Source organism: Salmo salar, chromosome ssa09 (assembly GCF_905237065.1).
Source record: "Salmo salar chromosome ssa09, Ssal_v3.1, whole genome shotgun sequence".
NCBI classification, from domain to species: Eukaryota; Metazoa; Chordata; class Actinopteri; order Salmoniformes; family Salmonidae; genus Salmo; species Salmo salar.
The window spans coordinates 58,083,628-58,100,804 of record NC_059450.1 but is presented as its reverse complement, the minus strand read 5'-3'; the positions used below and the strand labels follow the sequence as shown (position 1 = coordinate 58,100,804).

General features: G+C 43.9%; 2 protein-coding genes across 2 annotated transcripts in view; one reads left to right on the top strand and one right to left on the bottom strand.

The window, feature by feature from the left end:
* The window catches only part of LOC106611519 (transmembrane protein 255A), a 33,954-nt gene extending 17,589 nt beyond the window's left edge, over positions 1-16,365 (top strand). Inside the window, exons 3-9 of the mRNA XM_045724970.1 lie at positions 7,582-7,644; positions 9,102-9,191; positions 12,590-12,661; positions 12,833-12,921; positions 13,593-13,788; positions 14,021-14,170; positions 14,457-16,365. Of these exons, the coding sequence (XP_045580926.1) occupies positions 7,582-7,644; positions 9,102-9,191; positions 12,590-12,661; positions 12,833-12,921; positions 13,593-13,788; positions 14,021-14,170; positions 14,457-14,618 (822 nt within the window). The 3' untranslated portion in view covers positions 14,619-16,365. The remainder of the gene's footprint in view (positions 1-7,581; positions 7,645-9,101; positions 9,192-12,589; positions 12,662-12,832; positions 12,922-13,592; positions 13,789-14,020; positions 14,171-14,456) is intronic.
* LOC106611493 (high affinity cAMP-specific 3',5'-cyclic phosphodiesterase 7A-like) lies at positions 5,353-6,713 on the bottom strand. Its single transcript, XM_045723830.1, has one exon. It carries the CDS (start codon positions 6,632-6,634, stop codon positions 5,603-5,605), a length of 1,032 nt encoding a protein of 343 aa, XP_045579786.1. The 5' UTR covers positions 6,635-6,713; the 3' UTR covers positions 5,353-5,602.
* Positions 16,366-17,177: the final 812 nt, after the last annotated feature.

Sequence of the window (17,177 nt, the reverse complement as noted above, 5' to 3'; positions counted from 1 at the left end):
TGGAGAGACATACCTTATTATAAGTGTGATTATTATAATACATTATAAAGATTCATACATGCGTATACATTCACACATGCTTATATAATATAATAACAAGTTATAAACAAGACATTTCCTCACATGAAAAATTAAGTTATTATTTACTATTCTATTCTATTCTACTCTAAAGCGTGTTATACCTGCAGACTTTAGGTAAAGTGTTACCGAAAGGGTATTCCATACTGTCACGGATGTCGTATGAAAGAGACCAAGGCGCAGCGTGCGTATCGTTCCACATCTTTATTTCTATGTGAAACTATGCAAGACAGACAATAAACAAAAACAACAAACCGTGACGAAGAGGTGCTACATGCATAAACTCAAAATAATCTCCCACAAACACTAGTGGGAAAAACAACAACTTAAATATGATCCCCAATTTTGAAAAAAGAGCCTAGAACACAACATAGAAAATGTAAACTAGACAAAAACCCAACATAGAAAAAAGAAACTAGAACCAAACATAGAAATAAATAAACTAGACAAAACCCCCCCAGTCACGCCCTGACCTACTCTACCATAGAAAATACGAGCTCTCTATGGTCAGGACGTGACACATACAATCAAGGGTAATATCTTCTGGATGATGTAAGCTGTATTTTACCTCATTTTGAGTGCTAACTAATGATGGTCTCCCAGAAGGAGGATTTTTCCCCACATTCATTATTTAGCATTGTTGTCATTAGAGGCTAAAATATATGTGATCACCTATAAAGTGGCTTCAGAGACCCCATCTATATAACCCTCAGCATTCTGCCCCAGGAGAAAGCAACTGTGTTGATCCTATAGACATGATATTCTATAAAAAATAAGCTCCCTAACAGGAAAAATAAAGTGCCTCTATTATATTCAGTGTGCGTGATGACTAGGTTGTCTCTAAGAATAAATAATATATGGTTATTCATCTGAAGAAAGACCAGTGAATCACATTTCAGATACAAGAATAGGGCAGGTATTGAAGAAAAACTTAACTAGTATAGATCAAGAAAAATGTTATCGTGAGACTTGTATGAATAGAGCTGAGACTGGTTGTACTTTCATTACATAATTTTTACTGGGAGATCAATGCCACGATCATAGATATGAGCCCTGTTTAAATACTTCAGAAATGCATCCAAATCCAAATCAAATTTTATTGGTCACATACAAATGGTTAGCAGATGTTAATGCGAGTGTAGTGAAATGCTTGTGCTTCTAGTTCCGACCATGCAGTAATATCTAACAAGTAATCTAACAATTTAACAACAACTACCTTATACACATAGGTGTAAAGGAATGAATAAGAATATGTACATATAAATATATGGATGAGCGATGGCCGAACGGCATAGGCAAGATGCAGTAGATGGTATAGAGTACAGTATATACATATGAGATGAATAATGTAGGGTATGTAAACATTATATAAAGTGGCATTGTTTAAGTGACTAGTGATACATTTATTACATCCAATTATTAATTATTAAAGTGGCTAGAGATTTGAGTCAGTATGTTGACAGCAGCCACTCAATGTTAGTGATGGCTGTTTAACAGTCTGATGGCCTTGAGATAGAAGCAGTTTTTCAGTCTCTCGGTCCCAGCTTTGATGCATCTGTACTGACCTCGCCTTCTGGATGATAGCGGGGTGAACAGGCAGTGGATCGTGTGGTTGTTGTCCTTGATGATCTTTTTGGCCTTCCTGTGACATCGGCTGGTGTAGGTGTCATGGAGGGCATGTAGTTTGCCCCCGGTGATGAGTTGTGCAGACCTCACTACCCTCTGGAGAGCCTTACGGTTGTGGGCAGAGCAGTTGCCGTACCAGGCGGTGATACAGCCCGACAGGATGCTCTCGATTGTGCATCTGTAAGCCAAATTTCTTCAGCCTCCTGAGGTTGAAGAGGTGCTGTTGCGCCTTCTTCCCCATGCTGTCTGTGTGGGTGGACCATTTCAGTTTGTCCGTGATGTGTACGCCGAGGAACTTAAAACTTTCCACTTTCTCCACTACTGTCCCATCGATGTGGATAGGGGGGTGCTCCCTCTGCTGTTTCCTGAAGTCCTTCCTTTCCTTGAAGTAATCACAGATCTGAATTGGTTGGATTTAGGGTTACACATTTTGGGGAATATTCAGAGGTGGAAACTTTCTGTGGCAATATATGGGAATTAACAGAAATATATTCAAATTAATACATTGCTCAAAAAAATAAAGGGAACACCAAAATAACACATCCTAGATCTGAATGAATGAAATAATCTTATTAAATACTTTTTTCTTTACATAGTTGAATGTGCTGACAACAAAATCACACAAAAATAATCAATGGAAATCCAATTTATCAACCCATCGAGGTCTGGATTTGAAGTCACACTCAAAATTAAAGTGGAAAACCACACTACAGGCTGATCCAACTTTGATGTAATGTCCTTAAAACAAGTCAAAATGAGGCTCAGTAGTGTGTGGTCTCCACGTGCCTGTATGACTTCCCTACAATGCCTGGGCATGCTCCTGATGAGGTGGCGGATGGTCTCCTGAGGGATCTCCTCCCAGACCTGGACTAAAGCATCCGCCAACTCCTGGACAGTCTGTGGTGCAACGTGGCATTGGTGGATGGAGCGAGACATGATGTCCCAGATGTGCTCAATTGGATTCAGGTCTGGGGAACGGGCGGGCCAGTCCATAGCATCAATGCCTTCCTCTTGCAGGAACTGCTGACACACTCCAGCCACATGAGGTCTAGCATTGTCTTGCATTAGGAGGAACCCAGGGCCAACCGCACCAGCATATGGTCTCACAAGGGGTCTGAGGATCTCATCTCGGTACCTAATGGCAGTCAGGCTACCTCTGGCGAGCATATGGAGGGCTGTGCGGCCCCCCAAAGAAATGCCACCCCACACCATGACTGACCCACCGCCAAACCGGTCATGCTGGAGGATGTTGCAGGCAGCAGAACGTTCTCCACGGCGTCTCCAGACTCTGTCACGTCTGTCACATGTGCTCAGTGTGAACCTGCTTTCATCTGTGAAGAGCACAGGGCGCCAGTGGCGAATTTGCCAATCTTGGTGTTCTCTGGCAAATGCCAAACGTCCTGCACGGTGTTGGGCTGTAAGCACAACCCCCACCTGTGGATGTCGGGCCCTCATACCACCCTCATGGAGTCTGTTTCTGACCGTTAGAGCAGACACATGCACATTTGTGGCCTGCTGGAGGTCATTTTGCAGGGCTGTGGCAGTGCTCCTCCTGCTCCTCCTTGCACAAAGGCGGAGGTAGCGGTCCTTCTGCTGGGTTGTTGCCCTCTTACGGCCTCCTCCACGTCTCCTGATGTACTGGCCTGTCTCCTGGTAGCGCCTCCATGCTCTGGACACTACGCTGACAGACACAGCAAACCTTCTTGCCACAGCTCGCATTGATGTGCCATCCTGGATGAGCTGCACTACCTGAGCCACTTGTGTGGGTTGTAGACTCCGTCTCATGCTACCACTAGAGTGAAAGCACCGCCAGCATTCAAAAGTGACCAAAACATCAGCCAGGAAGCATAGGAACTGAGAAGTGGTCTGTGGTCACCACCTGCAGAACCACTCCTTTATTGGGGGTGTCTTGCTAATTGCCTATAATTTCCACCTGTTGTCTATTCCATTTGCACAACAGCATGTGAAATTTATTGTCAATCAGTGTTGCTTCCTAAGTGGACAGTTTGATTTCACAGAAGTGTGATTGACTTGGAGTTACATTGTGTTGTTTAAGTGTTCCCTTTATTTTTTTGAGCAGTGTATGAATACAATTTAAAATGTAGATATTTTTTGCATTGGATATATTTACCATATCAAATGGAGACAGAAACATAAACCCTTTACCTCATCATAAGTAGACATAATTACAAATTCTTAAGTCCTTCCAATATATATATATAAAATAATAAATGTAACGAATTGAACTTTAATTAAATGCGCTGAGTCTTCAAAAGAAAGGGAATTTTGAATGATCCCCAATGATCCATTGCATCTCCCAAAAATGTTTTCAACATACATCTGTAAAATTATAGTCTAGAAACTAAAGCTTTCATGGTCTTCCTCTCAGGCTTCCATGTCTTCTCCCTGGACCTCCTCAATGTCCACCTCTTGAACATCAAACTCTGAGGCTTCATCTTCACTATAATTTTCCAACCTCGTTGAGGATGTCTCGTTGTCAGGCTCAAAAAGCCCAGATGGCCACCAAAAAGCCCGGATGGCCACCAATTTTTCAACCCTTGTATTGGTCAGCCTGTTGCATGCTTTGGTGTGTGTGTTCCCAAACAAGGACCAGTTGCGTTCTCAAACAAGGACCCTTCCACCAGGTGGCTGATCAGATATGTTGGCTTCTCCATCCCAAAACCCTTACTTGGAAGTGTACTTCGCCAGACTGCCAAGAACCTTGCCCTCATCCAGGCCAAGGTGGCGAGACACGGTAGTAATGACACCATAGGCCTTGTTGTTCTCTGCACCAGACAGGATGCTCTTGCCAGCATACTTGAGGTCCAACATGTGCGCTGCAGAGTGTATGGGCTTCAGGCAGAAGTCTTCATGCTTTTTGATGTATTTCAGAACTGCAGTTAACTCTGCTTGGAGCAACAGTGAAGTGGGCAGGGCAGTACGGATTTATTCTCTTACATCTGAAAGCAGAGTCTGAACATCAGACAGGATGGCATTGTCTCTTTCAATCCATCAATGGCTACCTCTATAGGTTTCAGGCTGCTTACCTCTCTCTCCCAAAATACATAATCCAGGAGGATCCTCTTGATGGGGCTGTCCATATCGGCAGACTGTGATATGGCCATTTCTTGGAGAGACTCCTTCCCCTCCAGGAGACTATCAAACATGATGATAACACCATTCCAATGGGTGTTGCTGGGCAGCTTCAATGTGGTGCTCTTATTCTTCTCACTTTGCTTGGTGAGGTAGATTGCAGTTATAACTTGATGACCCTTTACATACCTAACCATTTCCTTGGCTCTCTTGTAGAGTGTATCCATTGTTTTCAGTGCCATGATGTCCTTGAGGAGCAGATTGAATGCATTAGCAGCACAGCCAATGGGTGTGATGTGAGGTAGGACTCCTCCATTTTATACCAAGCAGCCTTCATGTTCACAGCATTGTCTGTCACAAGTGCAAATACCTTCTGTGGTCCAAGGTCATTGATGACTGCCTTCAGCTCATATGCAATGTAGAGACCGGTGTGTCTGTTGTCCCTTGTGTCTGTGCTCTTGTAGAATACTGGTTGAGGGGTGGAGATGTAGTTAATTATTCCTTGCCCACAAACATTTTACCACCCATCAGAGATGAATGCAATACAGTCTGCTTTCTCTATGATTTGCTTGATCTTCACTTGAACTCTGTTGAACTCTGCATCCAGCAAATTAGTAGATAAAGCATGTCTGGTTGGAGGGATGTATGCTGGGAGAAGAAAAATTCAGAAATCTCTTCCAATACACATGCCTGTGAGCATCATTTACATTTACATTTAAGTCATTTAGCAGACGCTCTTATCCAGAGCGACTTACAAATTTCACTCTTTCTCACCTCACCGTGGGCGCCAGTCATGCTTGGCATGTCATGACCCTTTGCTTCCCTGAGGTAATACTTTGGAGTTTGAGTCTTTGGTGGCAGGAGTCCTCTGTTCCTCTGAGACCCTACTAGAGCTAGCCTCCTGCTTGTCCTTCCCCTCCTTCCAGCCTTGCTTGTTCAGGCTCAGGTGGCTCATCATGGTCATGGACAGCCGTGTGTCAGAGAAGCGTGACCATTCCACAAAGAGAGGCTCTACCACGTACGCCATGAAGCCAATCTGTATATTGGCAACCGAGTTGGATTGCCTGTCACAGAGTGGGGTTACTTCAAGATTATGTTTCCGCTCAATGTCACCTTGGTGGAAGAACTCCTCCGTCACTTTCTCGCTCCACTGTTTGCTGAGTTTCCACGGGCGGCAGGGGTTGCAGATGTCCGCACACTTCAGAGCCATCTGAAGGATAAAGTGTCGATGTCCTCCGTTAGTGAGGCAGAGCTCTCCCTTGTCCAAGTGTGTCCTGAACTCTGAAAGATAGTCATTCTGCCTGCTGATGTCCGTAGCCAGAATCAGGGATCCAAGCCTCTCCTCCATGTTCAATCTGTCTTCAGTGGGGAGGTGGGACAGCAGGTCTGATTCACGGAGCAGGCCCACCGCAGACTTCCAGTGGTGATTCTCCAAAACTGAGCTATTCTTGTACAGTGCTGCAAGGTAATGGTCCGTTTTGATGAGGAAAGGCTGGTTGACACCTGGATGGTCCAGATCATGGGTGGCAGCAGCAAGCAGACCCAGCAGGATATCACAGGAGGTCAGCGTCTCAGCAAGCTTGGGCTCCTGCAAGTAGCAATACATGGCCTGAGTCACATCTGCAGCGTGGACTGCATTGTGGTAGGGGTTCTGGCAGTGGTAGTCCTCTTGAATCATGACTAAAAATCTCCTAAGTTTAACCATGTCCAACTGGAAGAGCTCAATTAACCCATACGTGTTGAATAAGTGAAAGGTCAGGTTGACGAGGCTGTTCCCGTTCGTAAGTCTGTCAAACAGGAAAATATCAAAGTTCCAGTTTCCAACCTTCTGCAGCATTAACTTGGCTTGACCTGTGAAGTCATCGTCAAGGATGTAGCCTAGAGGGTTGGAGGCTGGGATGCCGTGAAAGAACCGTGACGAGGTGCATCAGAGGTGAACCAGTTGCATACACAACTCGAGCAAGACCATCAGCATTTCTCTGACTACGTTCCTCCATTGAGTCCAAAATAAATCTGATTCCAGGAGGACTGTGAGCTGTTGCTATCAATAAGGTACCTGATTCATCATTTTCACCTCAAATATAGGTAGAGGGACTTTTGTCAGAGGTTGTTTGTTGTGAGCACTGAGGGAACTTTATGCACGTGGCCAGATGATTCTGCATCTACACGATAAAGGCAAAAAAGTCGGATGCTACTAGAACTTTGTCGGTACTTAATCAGACCTAGACCCTGTCACACTGAACAAGCCAAGACGTACAACGATTGTTTACGACCTAAGAATTTGCCCACAACGTGGTCTGAGAAGTCAAAATCATGGCATAAATTAGGCTAAAATCGTACAGTCTGCAAAGGCCTTTAGCGAGTACTACTTCCTCCCAATTCAGCCCATACCTGGCATGAACTCGAGACCTCTGCCTTGCCCTCCTGAAGCGTCTTACCAGTCAGTGCCGCACGAATATCTAGCTATTTATTGGCGCAAGTGGGGACACTTCAGGCTGAGGAGTAAGTTTCACATCCACATTTCACATGTGCTACACTTAGGTCAAGGAAACATTTCTACAGAATTTGAACTTGGTCATTTTCTATCACAATAATTGGGATTGATTATTTCCAGGGAAAGTAATTTGGGTGAACTAAGTAGAAGGACCATTTCCTGATCCTGAATGAGTCAACAGAAGTGAAGTGTTGTGTTCTATTTGCTGTTGGTCTTTATTACCGTTCAAATGAATTTCCCATTTAGTCCGGTTTGACTGGTGACCTAACAACATTGTGCTCTTTTTTCAGCTGGGCTTAGGCTCCTTTCTCGGAATCATCGGAGCCCATTTGATAGAAGATAAGAGGCAGATGGTAAGAGTATTTATATTACGCCTGCGCTTCCATATTAGTTTCTATGCCACACCTCTATAGTTCTCTGCAGACGAACACCGCCAATAACCCAATTAAATTCGTCAAGCTACAATCACTTGACATTGATAGACTACGCCCAAATTGTGGTCTTCATGTGGCATGGGCACAGAAACACTGCTACCTTCACTAGCAGAATGTCACAGTTGGCTCACATGGATTTTACCATGACTGTCAGAACATGTATCTTAGGGCTTCTTGCGAGATTCAGCCAGAAATAAACATGTGTAAGAGGGGGACAGATGTCCACGCAGGAATGTATGGATGGACCTGCAGATGAGAGCCATGGGGTGTTGCCAGGGGCATAGCTACTCCCCCTAGCTCCCGAAATGAAGAATGAGTGTGTAGCGTGTCAGCCTTTATACACAAAAACTGGACGAGGAGCAAATAGCTAACAGTAAACAACAAACATCCAACGCACCCTAGTGCATTCCTCCTACTTCACACAGTGGAGCTGTTGCAAAAAACCAACAACATACAAATGTTTCATTTTGCACCATCCACATCCACACATGTATGCATGATTTTAGATGTCAACATTTAGAAATATTTTTGTTGATGTTGCCACATATACATCAACATATTTAGTAAGCATAGATGGAATATATTGCCATGGAAGGAATCTTGGCTCAGACACAAGTCCCTGCATTTGCTGGTAGCTGTTGAATGTGTTGTGTCACTGGCTACTGCTTCCCTCCTATCCTCTTTTTCCAGGGAGGGCTGTAGGGTGTTGTGGGTGGCAGGTAGCCTAGCGGTTAAGAGCGTTGGGCCAGTAACCCGAAAGGTTGCTGGTTCAAATCCCTGAGCCAACTCGGGTCAAAATCTGTCGGTGTGCCCTTGAGCTATGCAGTTAACCCTAACTGCTCCTGTATGTCGCTCTGGATAAGACCATCTGCTAAATGGATAAAATATAGAAATTGGTGTGTAATTGAATACGTGCTGTCTTTCTCTGAGGAGTGGAAGGGACTGAAAAGAGCTGGGTACCTTGCCAGATGTGGTGCAGGCACCAAGGTGACAGCCAGAGCACTCTATCATTGTTGCCCTCCCCTCGCCAGGAACATTCATACTCACGCAGGCTACATACTCAGTGACTTGACTTACATCATGTGTACTCATATACACACTCACCTCATGTAGTCATGCACACACTATCATAGGGCACCTGCAACAGCTACAATGCCACATTAAATGAATTATATTACAACTTCAATACATAATGTAGTAGGTAATACATCATATAAAATAAATAAATGTACAGCATTAGATGCAGAACAACAAACACAATGATTTATTCATGGAATGAGAATATTCCCCCTGATTTGACTTTGCTATGGAAGATAAGACAAAGGTCTGAGTGGAAAGCACTTTGTTTCTCTTGTCACTCTTTGTGTGTCTTCCAGCTGGTGGCGTCCATTATGTTCATCAGTTTCGGAGTGGTGGCTGCCTTCTGCTGTGCCATTGTGGATGGGGTGTTTGCAGCAAGACACATTGTGAGTACCAGTAACAAACACAGCGAGTAAGCCAAGTTCTAAGCAGCAAACATACAGAAGACAGATGCACAGGATACCATGCAGTCATATGGAATGTCAATGTTTCAGTGTTATTACATAGTAACCACACCAATAACGGATTTAATATATAAACTGACCATTGCCACTTGATTATACCATTGTTTTGTACCTTTTCAATTTTCCATGAGAAATTATTATTTACATACAGGTTACTTACGTATAGATTATGATACAAGTTCATTTGCATCTTGTGTTGTTGGAGTGTATTCTGCTGGTGTGGTTTATTTGTCACGTGCGCCGAATACAACCGGTGTTGACCTTACAGTGAAATGCTTACTTACAGGCTCTAACCAATAGTGGAAAAAAGGGATTAGGTGAACAATAGGTAAGTAAAGAAATAAAACAACAGTAAAAAGACAGGCTATATACAGTAGCGAGGCTATAAAAGTAGCGAGGCTACATACAGACACCGGTTAGTCAGGCTGATCGAGGTAGTATGTACATGTAGATATGGTTACCTTCTATGGGCTAGTTGGAATGCTAGCGTCCCACCTGCAGGACACAGCCAGTGAAATATCAGGGCGGAAAATTAAAAAACAACAAAATGTCATGATTCAACTTTCTCAAACATACGACTATTTTACACCATTTTAAAGATACACTTCTCGTTAATCTAACCACATTGTCCGATTTCAAAAAGGCTTTACAGCGAAAGCAAAACATTAGATTATGTTAGGAGAGTACATAGACAAAAATAATCACACAGCCATTTTCCAAGCAAGGACATGTGTCAATAAAACCCAAAACTCAGCTAAATGAAGCACTAACCTTTGACGATCTTCATCAGATGACACTCCTAGGACATTATGTTACACAATACATGTATGTTTTGTTCGATAAAGTTCATATTTATATCCAAAAACAGCATTTTACATTGGCGCGTGATATTCAGAAAATGTATTCCAAACCAAAACGGCCAGTGAATGTGCACATCAATTTACAAAAATACTCATCATAAACGGTGACAAAATACATAATTATTTTAAGAATTATAGATAGACTACTCCTTTATGCAACCACTGTGTCAGATTTTAAAATAGCTTTATGGAGAAAGCATATTTTGCAATATTCTGAGTACATAGCTCAGCCATCAAGGCGAGCTATTCAGACACCCGCCAAATTCGGGGCAACCTAAACTCAGAATTAGTATTAGAAATATTGTATTACCTTTGCTGATCTTCGTCAGAATGCACTCCCAGGACTGCTACTTCCACAAGAAATGTTGTTTTTGTTCGAAATAATCCATATTTATGTCCAAATACCTCCGTTTTGTTCGTGCGTTCAGAGCACTATCCAAAGGGTAACGCGTGAGCGCGGAACAAGAGCCGAAAAGTCAAAATGTTCCATTACCGTACTTAGAAGCATGTCAAATGCTGTTTAAAATCAATCTTTATGGTATTTTTAACGTAAAATTGCGATAACATTCCAACCGGACAATAGCATATTCATTCAAGAAGAAAAAGAAGAGGGGCTCGCTCGCGGGACCGAGAATATCCAATCCCTTTGTTGCCAGGCAGACCACTCAGTGAATGAGCTCCTATACTCTGCCCAGTGACAGGAAAATGCTCAAACCACTTTCTGAAGGCTTTAGACAGCCAATGGAAGCCTTAGGAAGTGCAACGTCACCCCACAGACACTGGAGCTTCGATAGAGAATCAAAAGAACTACAATTCTCAGACTTTTCACTTCCTGCTTGGATTTTTCTCGGGGTTTTGCCTGCCATATGAGTTCTGTTATACTCACAGACACCATTCAAACAGTTTTAGAAACTTCAGAGTGTTTTCTATCCAAATCTATTAATAATATGCATATTCTAGTTTCTGGGCCAGAGTAGTAACTTGTTTAAATTTGGTACATTTTTTATCCGGCCGTGAAAATACTGCCCCCTAGCCCAGACAGGTTAAAGTGACTATGCATATATGATGAAAAGAGAGTAGCAGTAGCAGTAGCGTAAAAGAGGGGTTGGCGGGTGGTGGGTGGTGAGACACAATGCAGATAGCCCGGTTAGCCAATGTGCGGGAGCACTGGTTGGTCGGCCCAATTGAGGTAGTATGTACATGAATGTATAGTTAAAGTGACTATGCATATATGACAAACAGAGAGTAGCAGCAGCGTAAAAAGAGGGGTTGGGGGGGCACACAATGCAAATAGTCCGGGTAGCCATTTGATTACCTGTTCAGGAGTCTTATTGCTTGGGGGTGAAAACTGTTGAGAAGTCTTTTTGTCCTAGACTTGGCACTCTGGTACTGCTTGCCATGCGGTAGTAGAGAGAACAGTCAATGACTGGGGTGGCTGGGGTCTTTGACAATTTTTAGGGCCTTCCTTTGACACTGCCTGGTGTAGAGGTCCTGGATGGCAGGCAGCTTAGCCCCAGTGATGTACTGGGCCATACGCACTACCCTCTGTAGTGCCTTGCGGTCAGAGGCCGAGCAATTGCCGTACCAGGCAGTGCTGAAACCAGTCAGGATGCTCTCGATGTTGCAGCTGTAGAACCTTTTGAGGATCTCAGGACCCATGCCAAATCTTTTTAGTTTCCTGAGGGGGAATAGGCTTTGTCGTGCCCTCTTCACGACTGTCTTGGTGTGTTTGGACCATTCTAGTTTGTTGGTGATGTGGACACCAAGGAACTTGAATCTCTCAACCTGCTCCACTACAGCCCCGTCGATGAGAATGGGGGCGTGCTCAGTCCTCCTTTTCCTGTAGTCCACAATCATCTCCTTAGTCTTGGTTACGTTGAGGGATAGGTTGTTATTCTGGCACCACATGGCCAGGTCTCTGACCTCCTCCCTATAGGCTGTCTCGTCATTGTCGGTGATCAGGCCTACCACTGTTGTGTCGTCTGCAAACTTAATGATGGTGTTGGAGTCGTGCCTGGCCATGCAGTCGTGGGTGAACAGGGAGTACAGGAGGGGACTGAGCACGCACCCCTGTGGAGCTCCAGTGTTGAGGATCAGCGTGGCAGATGTGTTGCTACCTACCCTCACCACCTGGGGGCAGCCTGTCAGGAAGTCCAGGATCCAGTTGCAGAGGGAGGTGTTTAGTCCCAGGATCCTTAGCTTAGTGATGAGCTTTGAGGGTACTAGGGTGTTGAACGCTGAGCTGTAGTCAATTAATAGCATTCTCACATAAGTGTTCCTTTTGTCCAGGTGGGAAAGGGCAGTGTGGAGTGCAATAGCAATTGCATCATATGTGGATCTGTTTGGGCGGTATACAAATTGGAGTGGGTCTAGGGTCTACTGCTGTTGTTTCTTTACTGATGTGTAAAACCTAAACAGTAGGATAAAATGTGGATATGATGACTTTGTGTTGCGCCCCAGGACCTTAGACCCTACTACGCCGGTCGCTGTGATTTCCACGCCAATTCAAAACCCTCTGTTGATTATGAAGATGTGAGTGCACACTTAATTCCTGTTGACCTCATATCACCACTTTGTTGAAAGGTTGCCTTAAAATTGTTTAAATGTTGCCTTAGAGTTGAAAATCCATTACTTTCACATAATATAGAGCATGGCCCATATGCATTATCATGTCATAAAAGTGACTATCTGTGTTAAATCTAGGTTCACTGCCAGACAGCAGCCCGGGCTACCTGTAACTTACGTGTGAAATCCAATACCTGTTACTGCTGTGACCTCTACAACTGTGGCAAGTGAGTTTGCTAAGCCTCCTTCACAAATTCCTGTCATTAGAGGATTATTTTGATTATTTTTCTGCCTGAGGGGCAGCTAAACTCAGCTCAATTTTGTTTGATTATTTACTTGTTTGCCTCAAATGTATACATTTGTTGTTTTAGTGTCTTTTTAGTTTCTTTAAGGTCAGCACTGCTTATGTTTCAGAGAACACCCTCTTTTGGGACATGCGAATAAAGATGTTTTGAAAAAGTTTAGGAAAACGTCCATGATTTGGAAGTAGGTCCCTTTCTTTTAGCCCCTTGTGAAACATTGTTGTGGTTGATTTTAAGAGTAGCTGTGTATAAGTCTTCCTGCTTGGAATACACCATGGGAATGATTGGATGCCCTGCCCTCACTCTTACATGAAGACCAATCCTCATACCTGTTTCCCAACTCTCTCTCTCTCTAGTAGCTGTAGCTACAGTAGTTCCCCCTTTCCAACTTGATTTGAAACGGTCATCCGTTTTACAACCAAAAGGTGCACTTGTGTTCATTTCTATGTTGTTGATTTGGGATTTATGCCTGCCTGTCATTTTCCTGTCAAAAATACACAATGAATGTCGTAGGTATTACACATTTCTCTTTAGCCTTGCATCTCAATAAGGTGGTTCTTACTTCTGTATGTCTTTACTCGTTCTCCTTCTTGATCTCGTCCACCCACCTCTCCCGCACACTGGCCCAGCCGTGTGGAGCTTATGGGGGGCTACCATGAGTATACGGAAGTGGGGAGCTGCGAGGACGTGGTGCACCTCTACCACCTGCTGTGGTCCGTCATCATTCTCAACATTGCCGCTCTCTTCCTGGGCATCATTACCGCCGCCGTGCTGGGAGGTTTCAAGGACTTGGTGAGACGAGCAGCAGGGTTGTATTTATTAGGGCACATCCTAGCATAACGTTTTAAAGCGTTTTTCAACAGAAAAAAAGGAAAGCAAGCGGTTATTATTAGACAAGTCCAGGTATTCCCCCCCGGATGCAAATTCTCAGTATATGTGGCCCTTAGTGTTGCCCTTTGTGACGTGCACACACCATGAACCACAGGTATCAGTATTGCTCATTATATCTTTGTGTTTTGGACAGACGCCCATGCTGACCCCTGACTTGTCTGAATCAGAGCCCCTTCCTGCAGCCCCTTTCACCTTAGTGTTTCCAGCTCCCAGCAGCCCCTCGTTCAACCCCAATTACAACATTGCCCCCTACCTGCCACCCTACACTGCCTACGACCTGCAGGTAATATACTACTAATACCCATCATACATTATCCCCCACATAGCCACAACTAACAGGAATAATGCATTAGGACTGAATACTAACTTGAACTATGTGTGGGTGAGTCAAACTTTTGAGGAGATCACGCATTTATGTCAATGGTAAATATGCACAAATTCAAGTTACACTGGTGGACTTCAAGTTAAGATTCTGTCCTTACTGCTTGATCATACTATGAGTACTCTGCAAACTCGAGTTATCTGTCTTGTTTTAACTCCGGCTCATCTTCTCCCTCCCTTCTCCTCAGGGCTCCAGCATGATGTTCCCTGACTCTTCTGGCCTGTCTGATGACTCCCAGTCAGGGGCTAGCCACATAGAGGCCAGCCGCATGTGGCCCACCCTGGTCCCCCCACGCTACTCTCCCCCTTACTTCCCCCCCGATGAGAAGCCCCCACCATACAGCCCCTAGGAGAGTGGCTGGTCCTGGGAAAGAACAGGGGAGGGCATCCAGCATCATCTCCTCTTTTTCCAGCTGCATTAACAACAATGGGCATTGATGGATGTTGGTGGGCCTTGAATATTAACCTGTTTGAAAGAGAGCTGCTGCTACATCTGGTGCTCCATACCTTTCTAAAGCAGCCAAGCCTGCCTGGGCTTTGTGTATGCAGAGACAAGGAGTTACTGGAAGAAAAAAATAGCATGCGTCACTGATGTGACTAGAAGCCAGTGCCATTTGTCATAGGAGGGCTGCAAGGTTCATTCATCCCCCAATAAGTATAGCCTGTTAGGATTCAGTTCAGCCCAACCTGGATGGAGCGGGGGATATAACAAGATGCTGCTTGCCCTACACACTTTTCTCAGCAGACTCTCTGTCGGTGCCAGTTCGCTCCCTACATCTTTCCCTTGGCCCAAACTATTCTATGTTTGCAGGGGTCTGGATAGGTATAAACAGTGTAGTGGGGGATGTAAACATCCTATCGTTTACACCTTAAAGTTCTGCAAACATCGAAGAGTTAGAGCCAAGGTGCGAATTGGGATCGGTTGTACTTGTATCAAAAACAAGCTTACCTCGCTCAAGATACCAGGACTGTCTACAGATGTGCCTTATCCATATCTGTCGACTCTCAGAGAAGCACCAGTTATCCTGACCAGATTAGAAGCTCGCCACCTTGGACAATGTGGTCTCCTCCCTCTGACTCGCACCTCAGTCAGTGTCTCTCTCTCTGCCTTAGTATAGTATGAATGCTTTCTGTCAAAAGTGGCACTGTGATTGCTCCTTATTTTTTGCATCTCCTTTAAGTGACATGACACTGGTGTCATGGTTTGGGAATGGTTTGTCTGATTCGGGACTGATTTATACGCCTTGGTAAATGTCACATTGAACCAGTATTAATACTGTTAGATTGCTTTCAAGCTCAACTTTTTGTGTATTTCCATTAGGACTAAAAGTGTATAGCTTGTCATTTACTGTACATCATTAGAAATATAATCTGTAACGTTGCTTGGACATATGTAAAGGTACACAATTGTATCTCGTAGTGTAATGTAAAATGAAGGTATTGAAGCATAGATCACAGTTCACCCTATTACTCCTTATCTCACATTGTGGTTTGCAGATTGTGAGCAGGGATATAGCAGAGCCAATAAGCCTTTGTTGTGGGGTGGATTGGGGGGCAATCTATGGAGCCAGATACCTGCCAAAAGGTTGAACATGCGTATCATTAGGATCGTAAGAAAATCCATATGTAAATTGTTTTGGATCGTAAGAAAAACCATGCGTGAAACATGAAACTTAAACGTTAAAATAGATCTGTCAATGTACAAACCCTATGTTACGATTATGAATTAACATTTACATATTCAATTCTTACTTTACATATCCCTTTACAGATCTTTTTTATGCGTACAAACTTTTGTCAGTAATGTGGCATCGGCAAAGGACATGAACCGAATGTAGCTAGTCGAAGTTAGCTAGTCAATCAAGCAACTCTAGCCCGCTATCTAAATATGCCATGCTGTTGTGTGTTATATAATGGAATCATTTCATTTTATAGCCGCGTGGGGCTTTTGTGGTGATCATGTAATCTAATGAATCACACTTTTTCCAGTATTTGGAGCACCTTAGGCCTTACAGTGGGGGAAAAAGTATTTGATCCCCTGCTGATTTTGTACGTTTTCCCACTGACAAAGAAATGATCAGTCTATAATTTTAATGGTTGGTTTATTTGAACAGTGAGAGACAGAATAACAAGAAAAATATAGAGAAAAACACGTCAAAAATGTTATAAATTGATTTGCATTTTAATGAGGGAAATAAGTATTTGACCCCCTCTCAAACAGAAAGATTTCTGACTCCCTGGTGTATTTTATACAGGTAACGAGCTGAGATAAGGAGCACACTCTTAAAGGGAGTGCTCCTAACCACAGCTTGTTACCTGTATAAAAGACACCTGTCCACAGAAGCAATCAATCAATCAGATTCCAAACTCTCCACCATGGCCAAGACCAAAGAGCTCTCCAAGGATTGTAGACCTACACAAGGCTGGAATGGGCTACAAGACCATCACCAAGCAGCTTGGTGAGAAGGTGACAACATTTGGTGCGATTATTCGCAAATGGAAGAAACACAAAAGAACTGTCAATATCCCTCGGCCTGGGGCTCCATGCAAGATCTCACCTCGTGGAGTTGCAATGAGCATGAGAACGGTGAGGAATCAGCCCAGAACTACACGGGAGGATCTTGTCAATGATCTCAAGGCAGCTGGGACCATTGTCACCAAGAAAACAATTGGTAACACACCACGCCGTGAAGGACTGAAATCCTGCAGCGCCCGCAAGGTCCCCCTGCTCAAGAATACATATACATGCCCGTCTGAAGTTTGCCAATGAACATCTGAATGACTCCGAGGACAACTGGTGAAAGTGTTGTGGTCAGATGAGACCAAAATGGAGCTCTTTGGCATCAACTCAACTCGCCGTGTTTGGAGGAGGAGTAATGCTGCCTATGACCCCAAGAACACCATCTCCA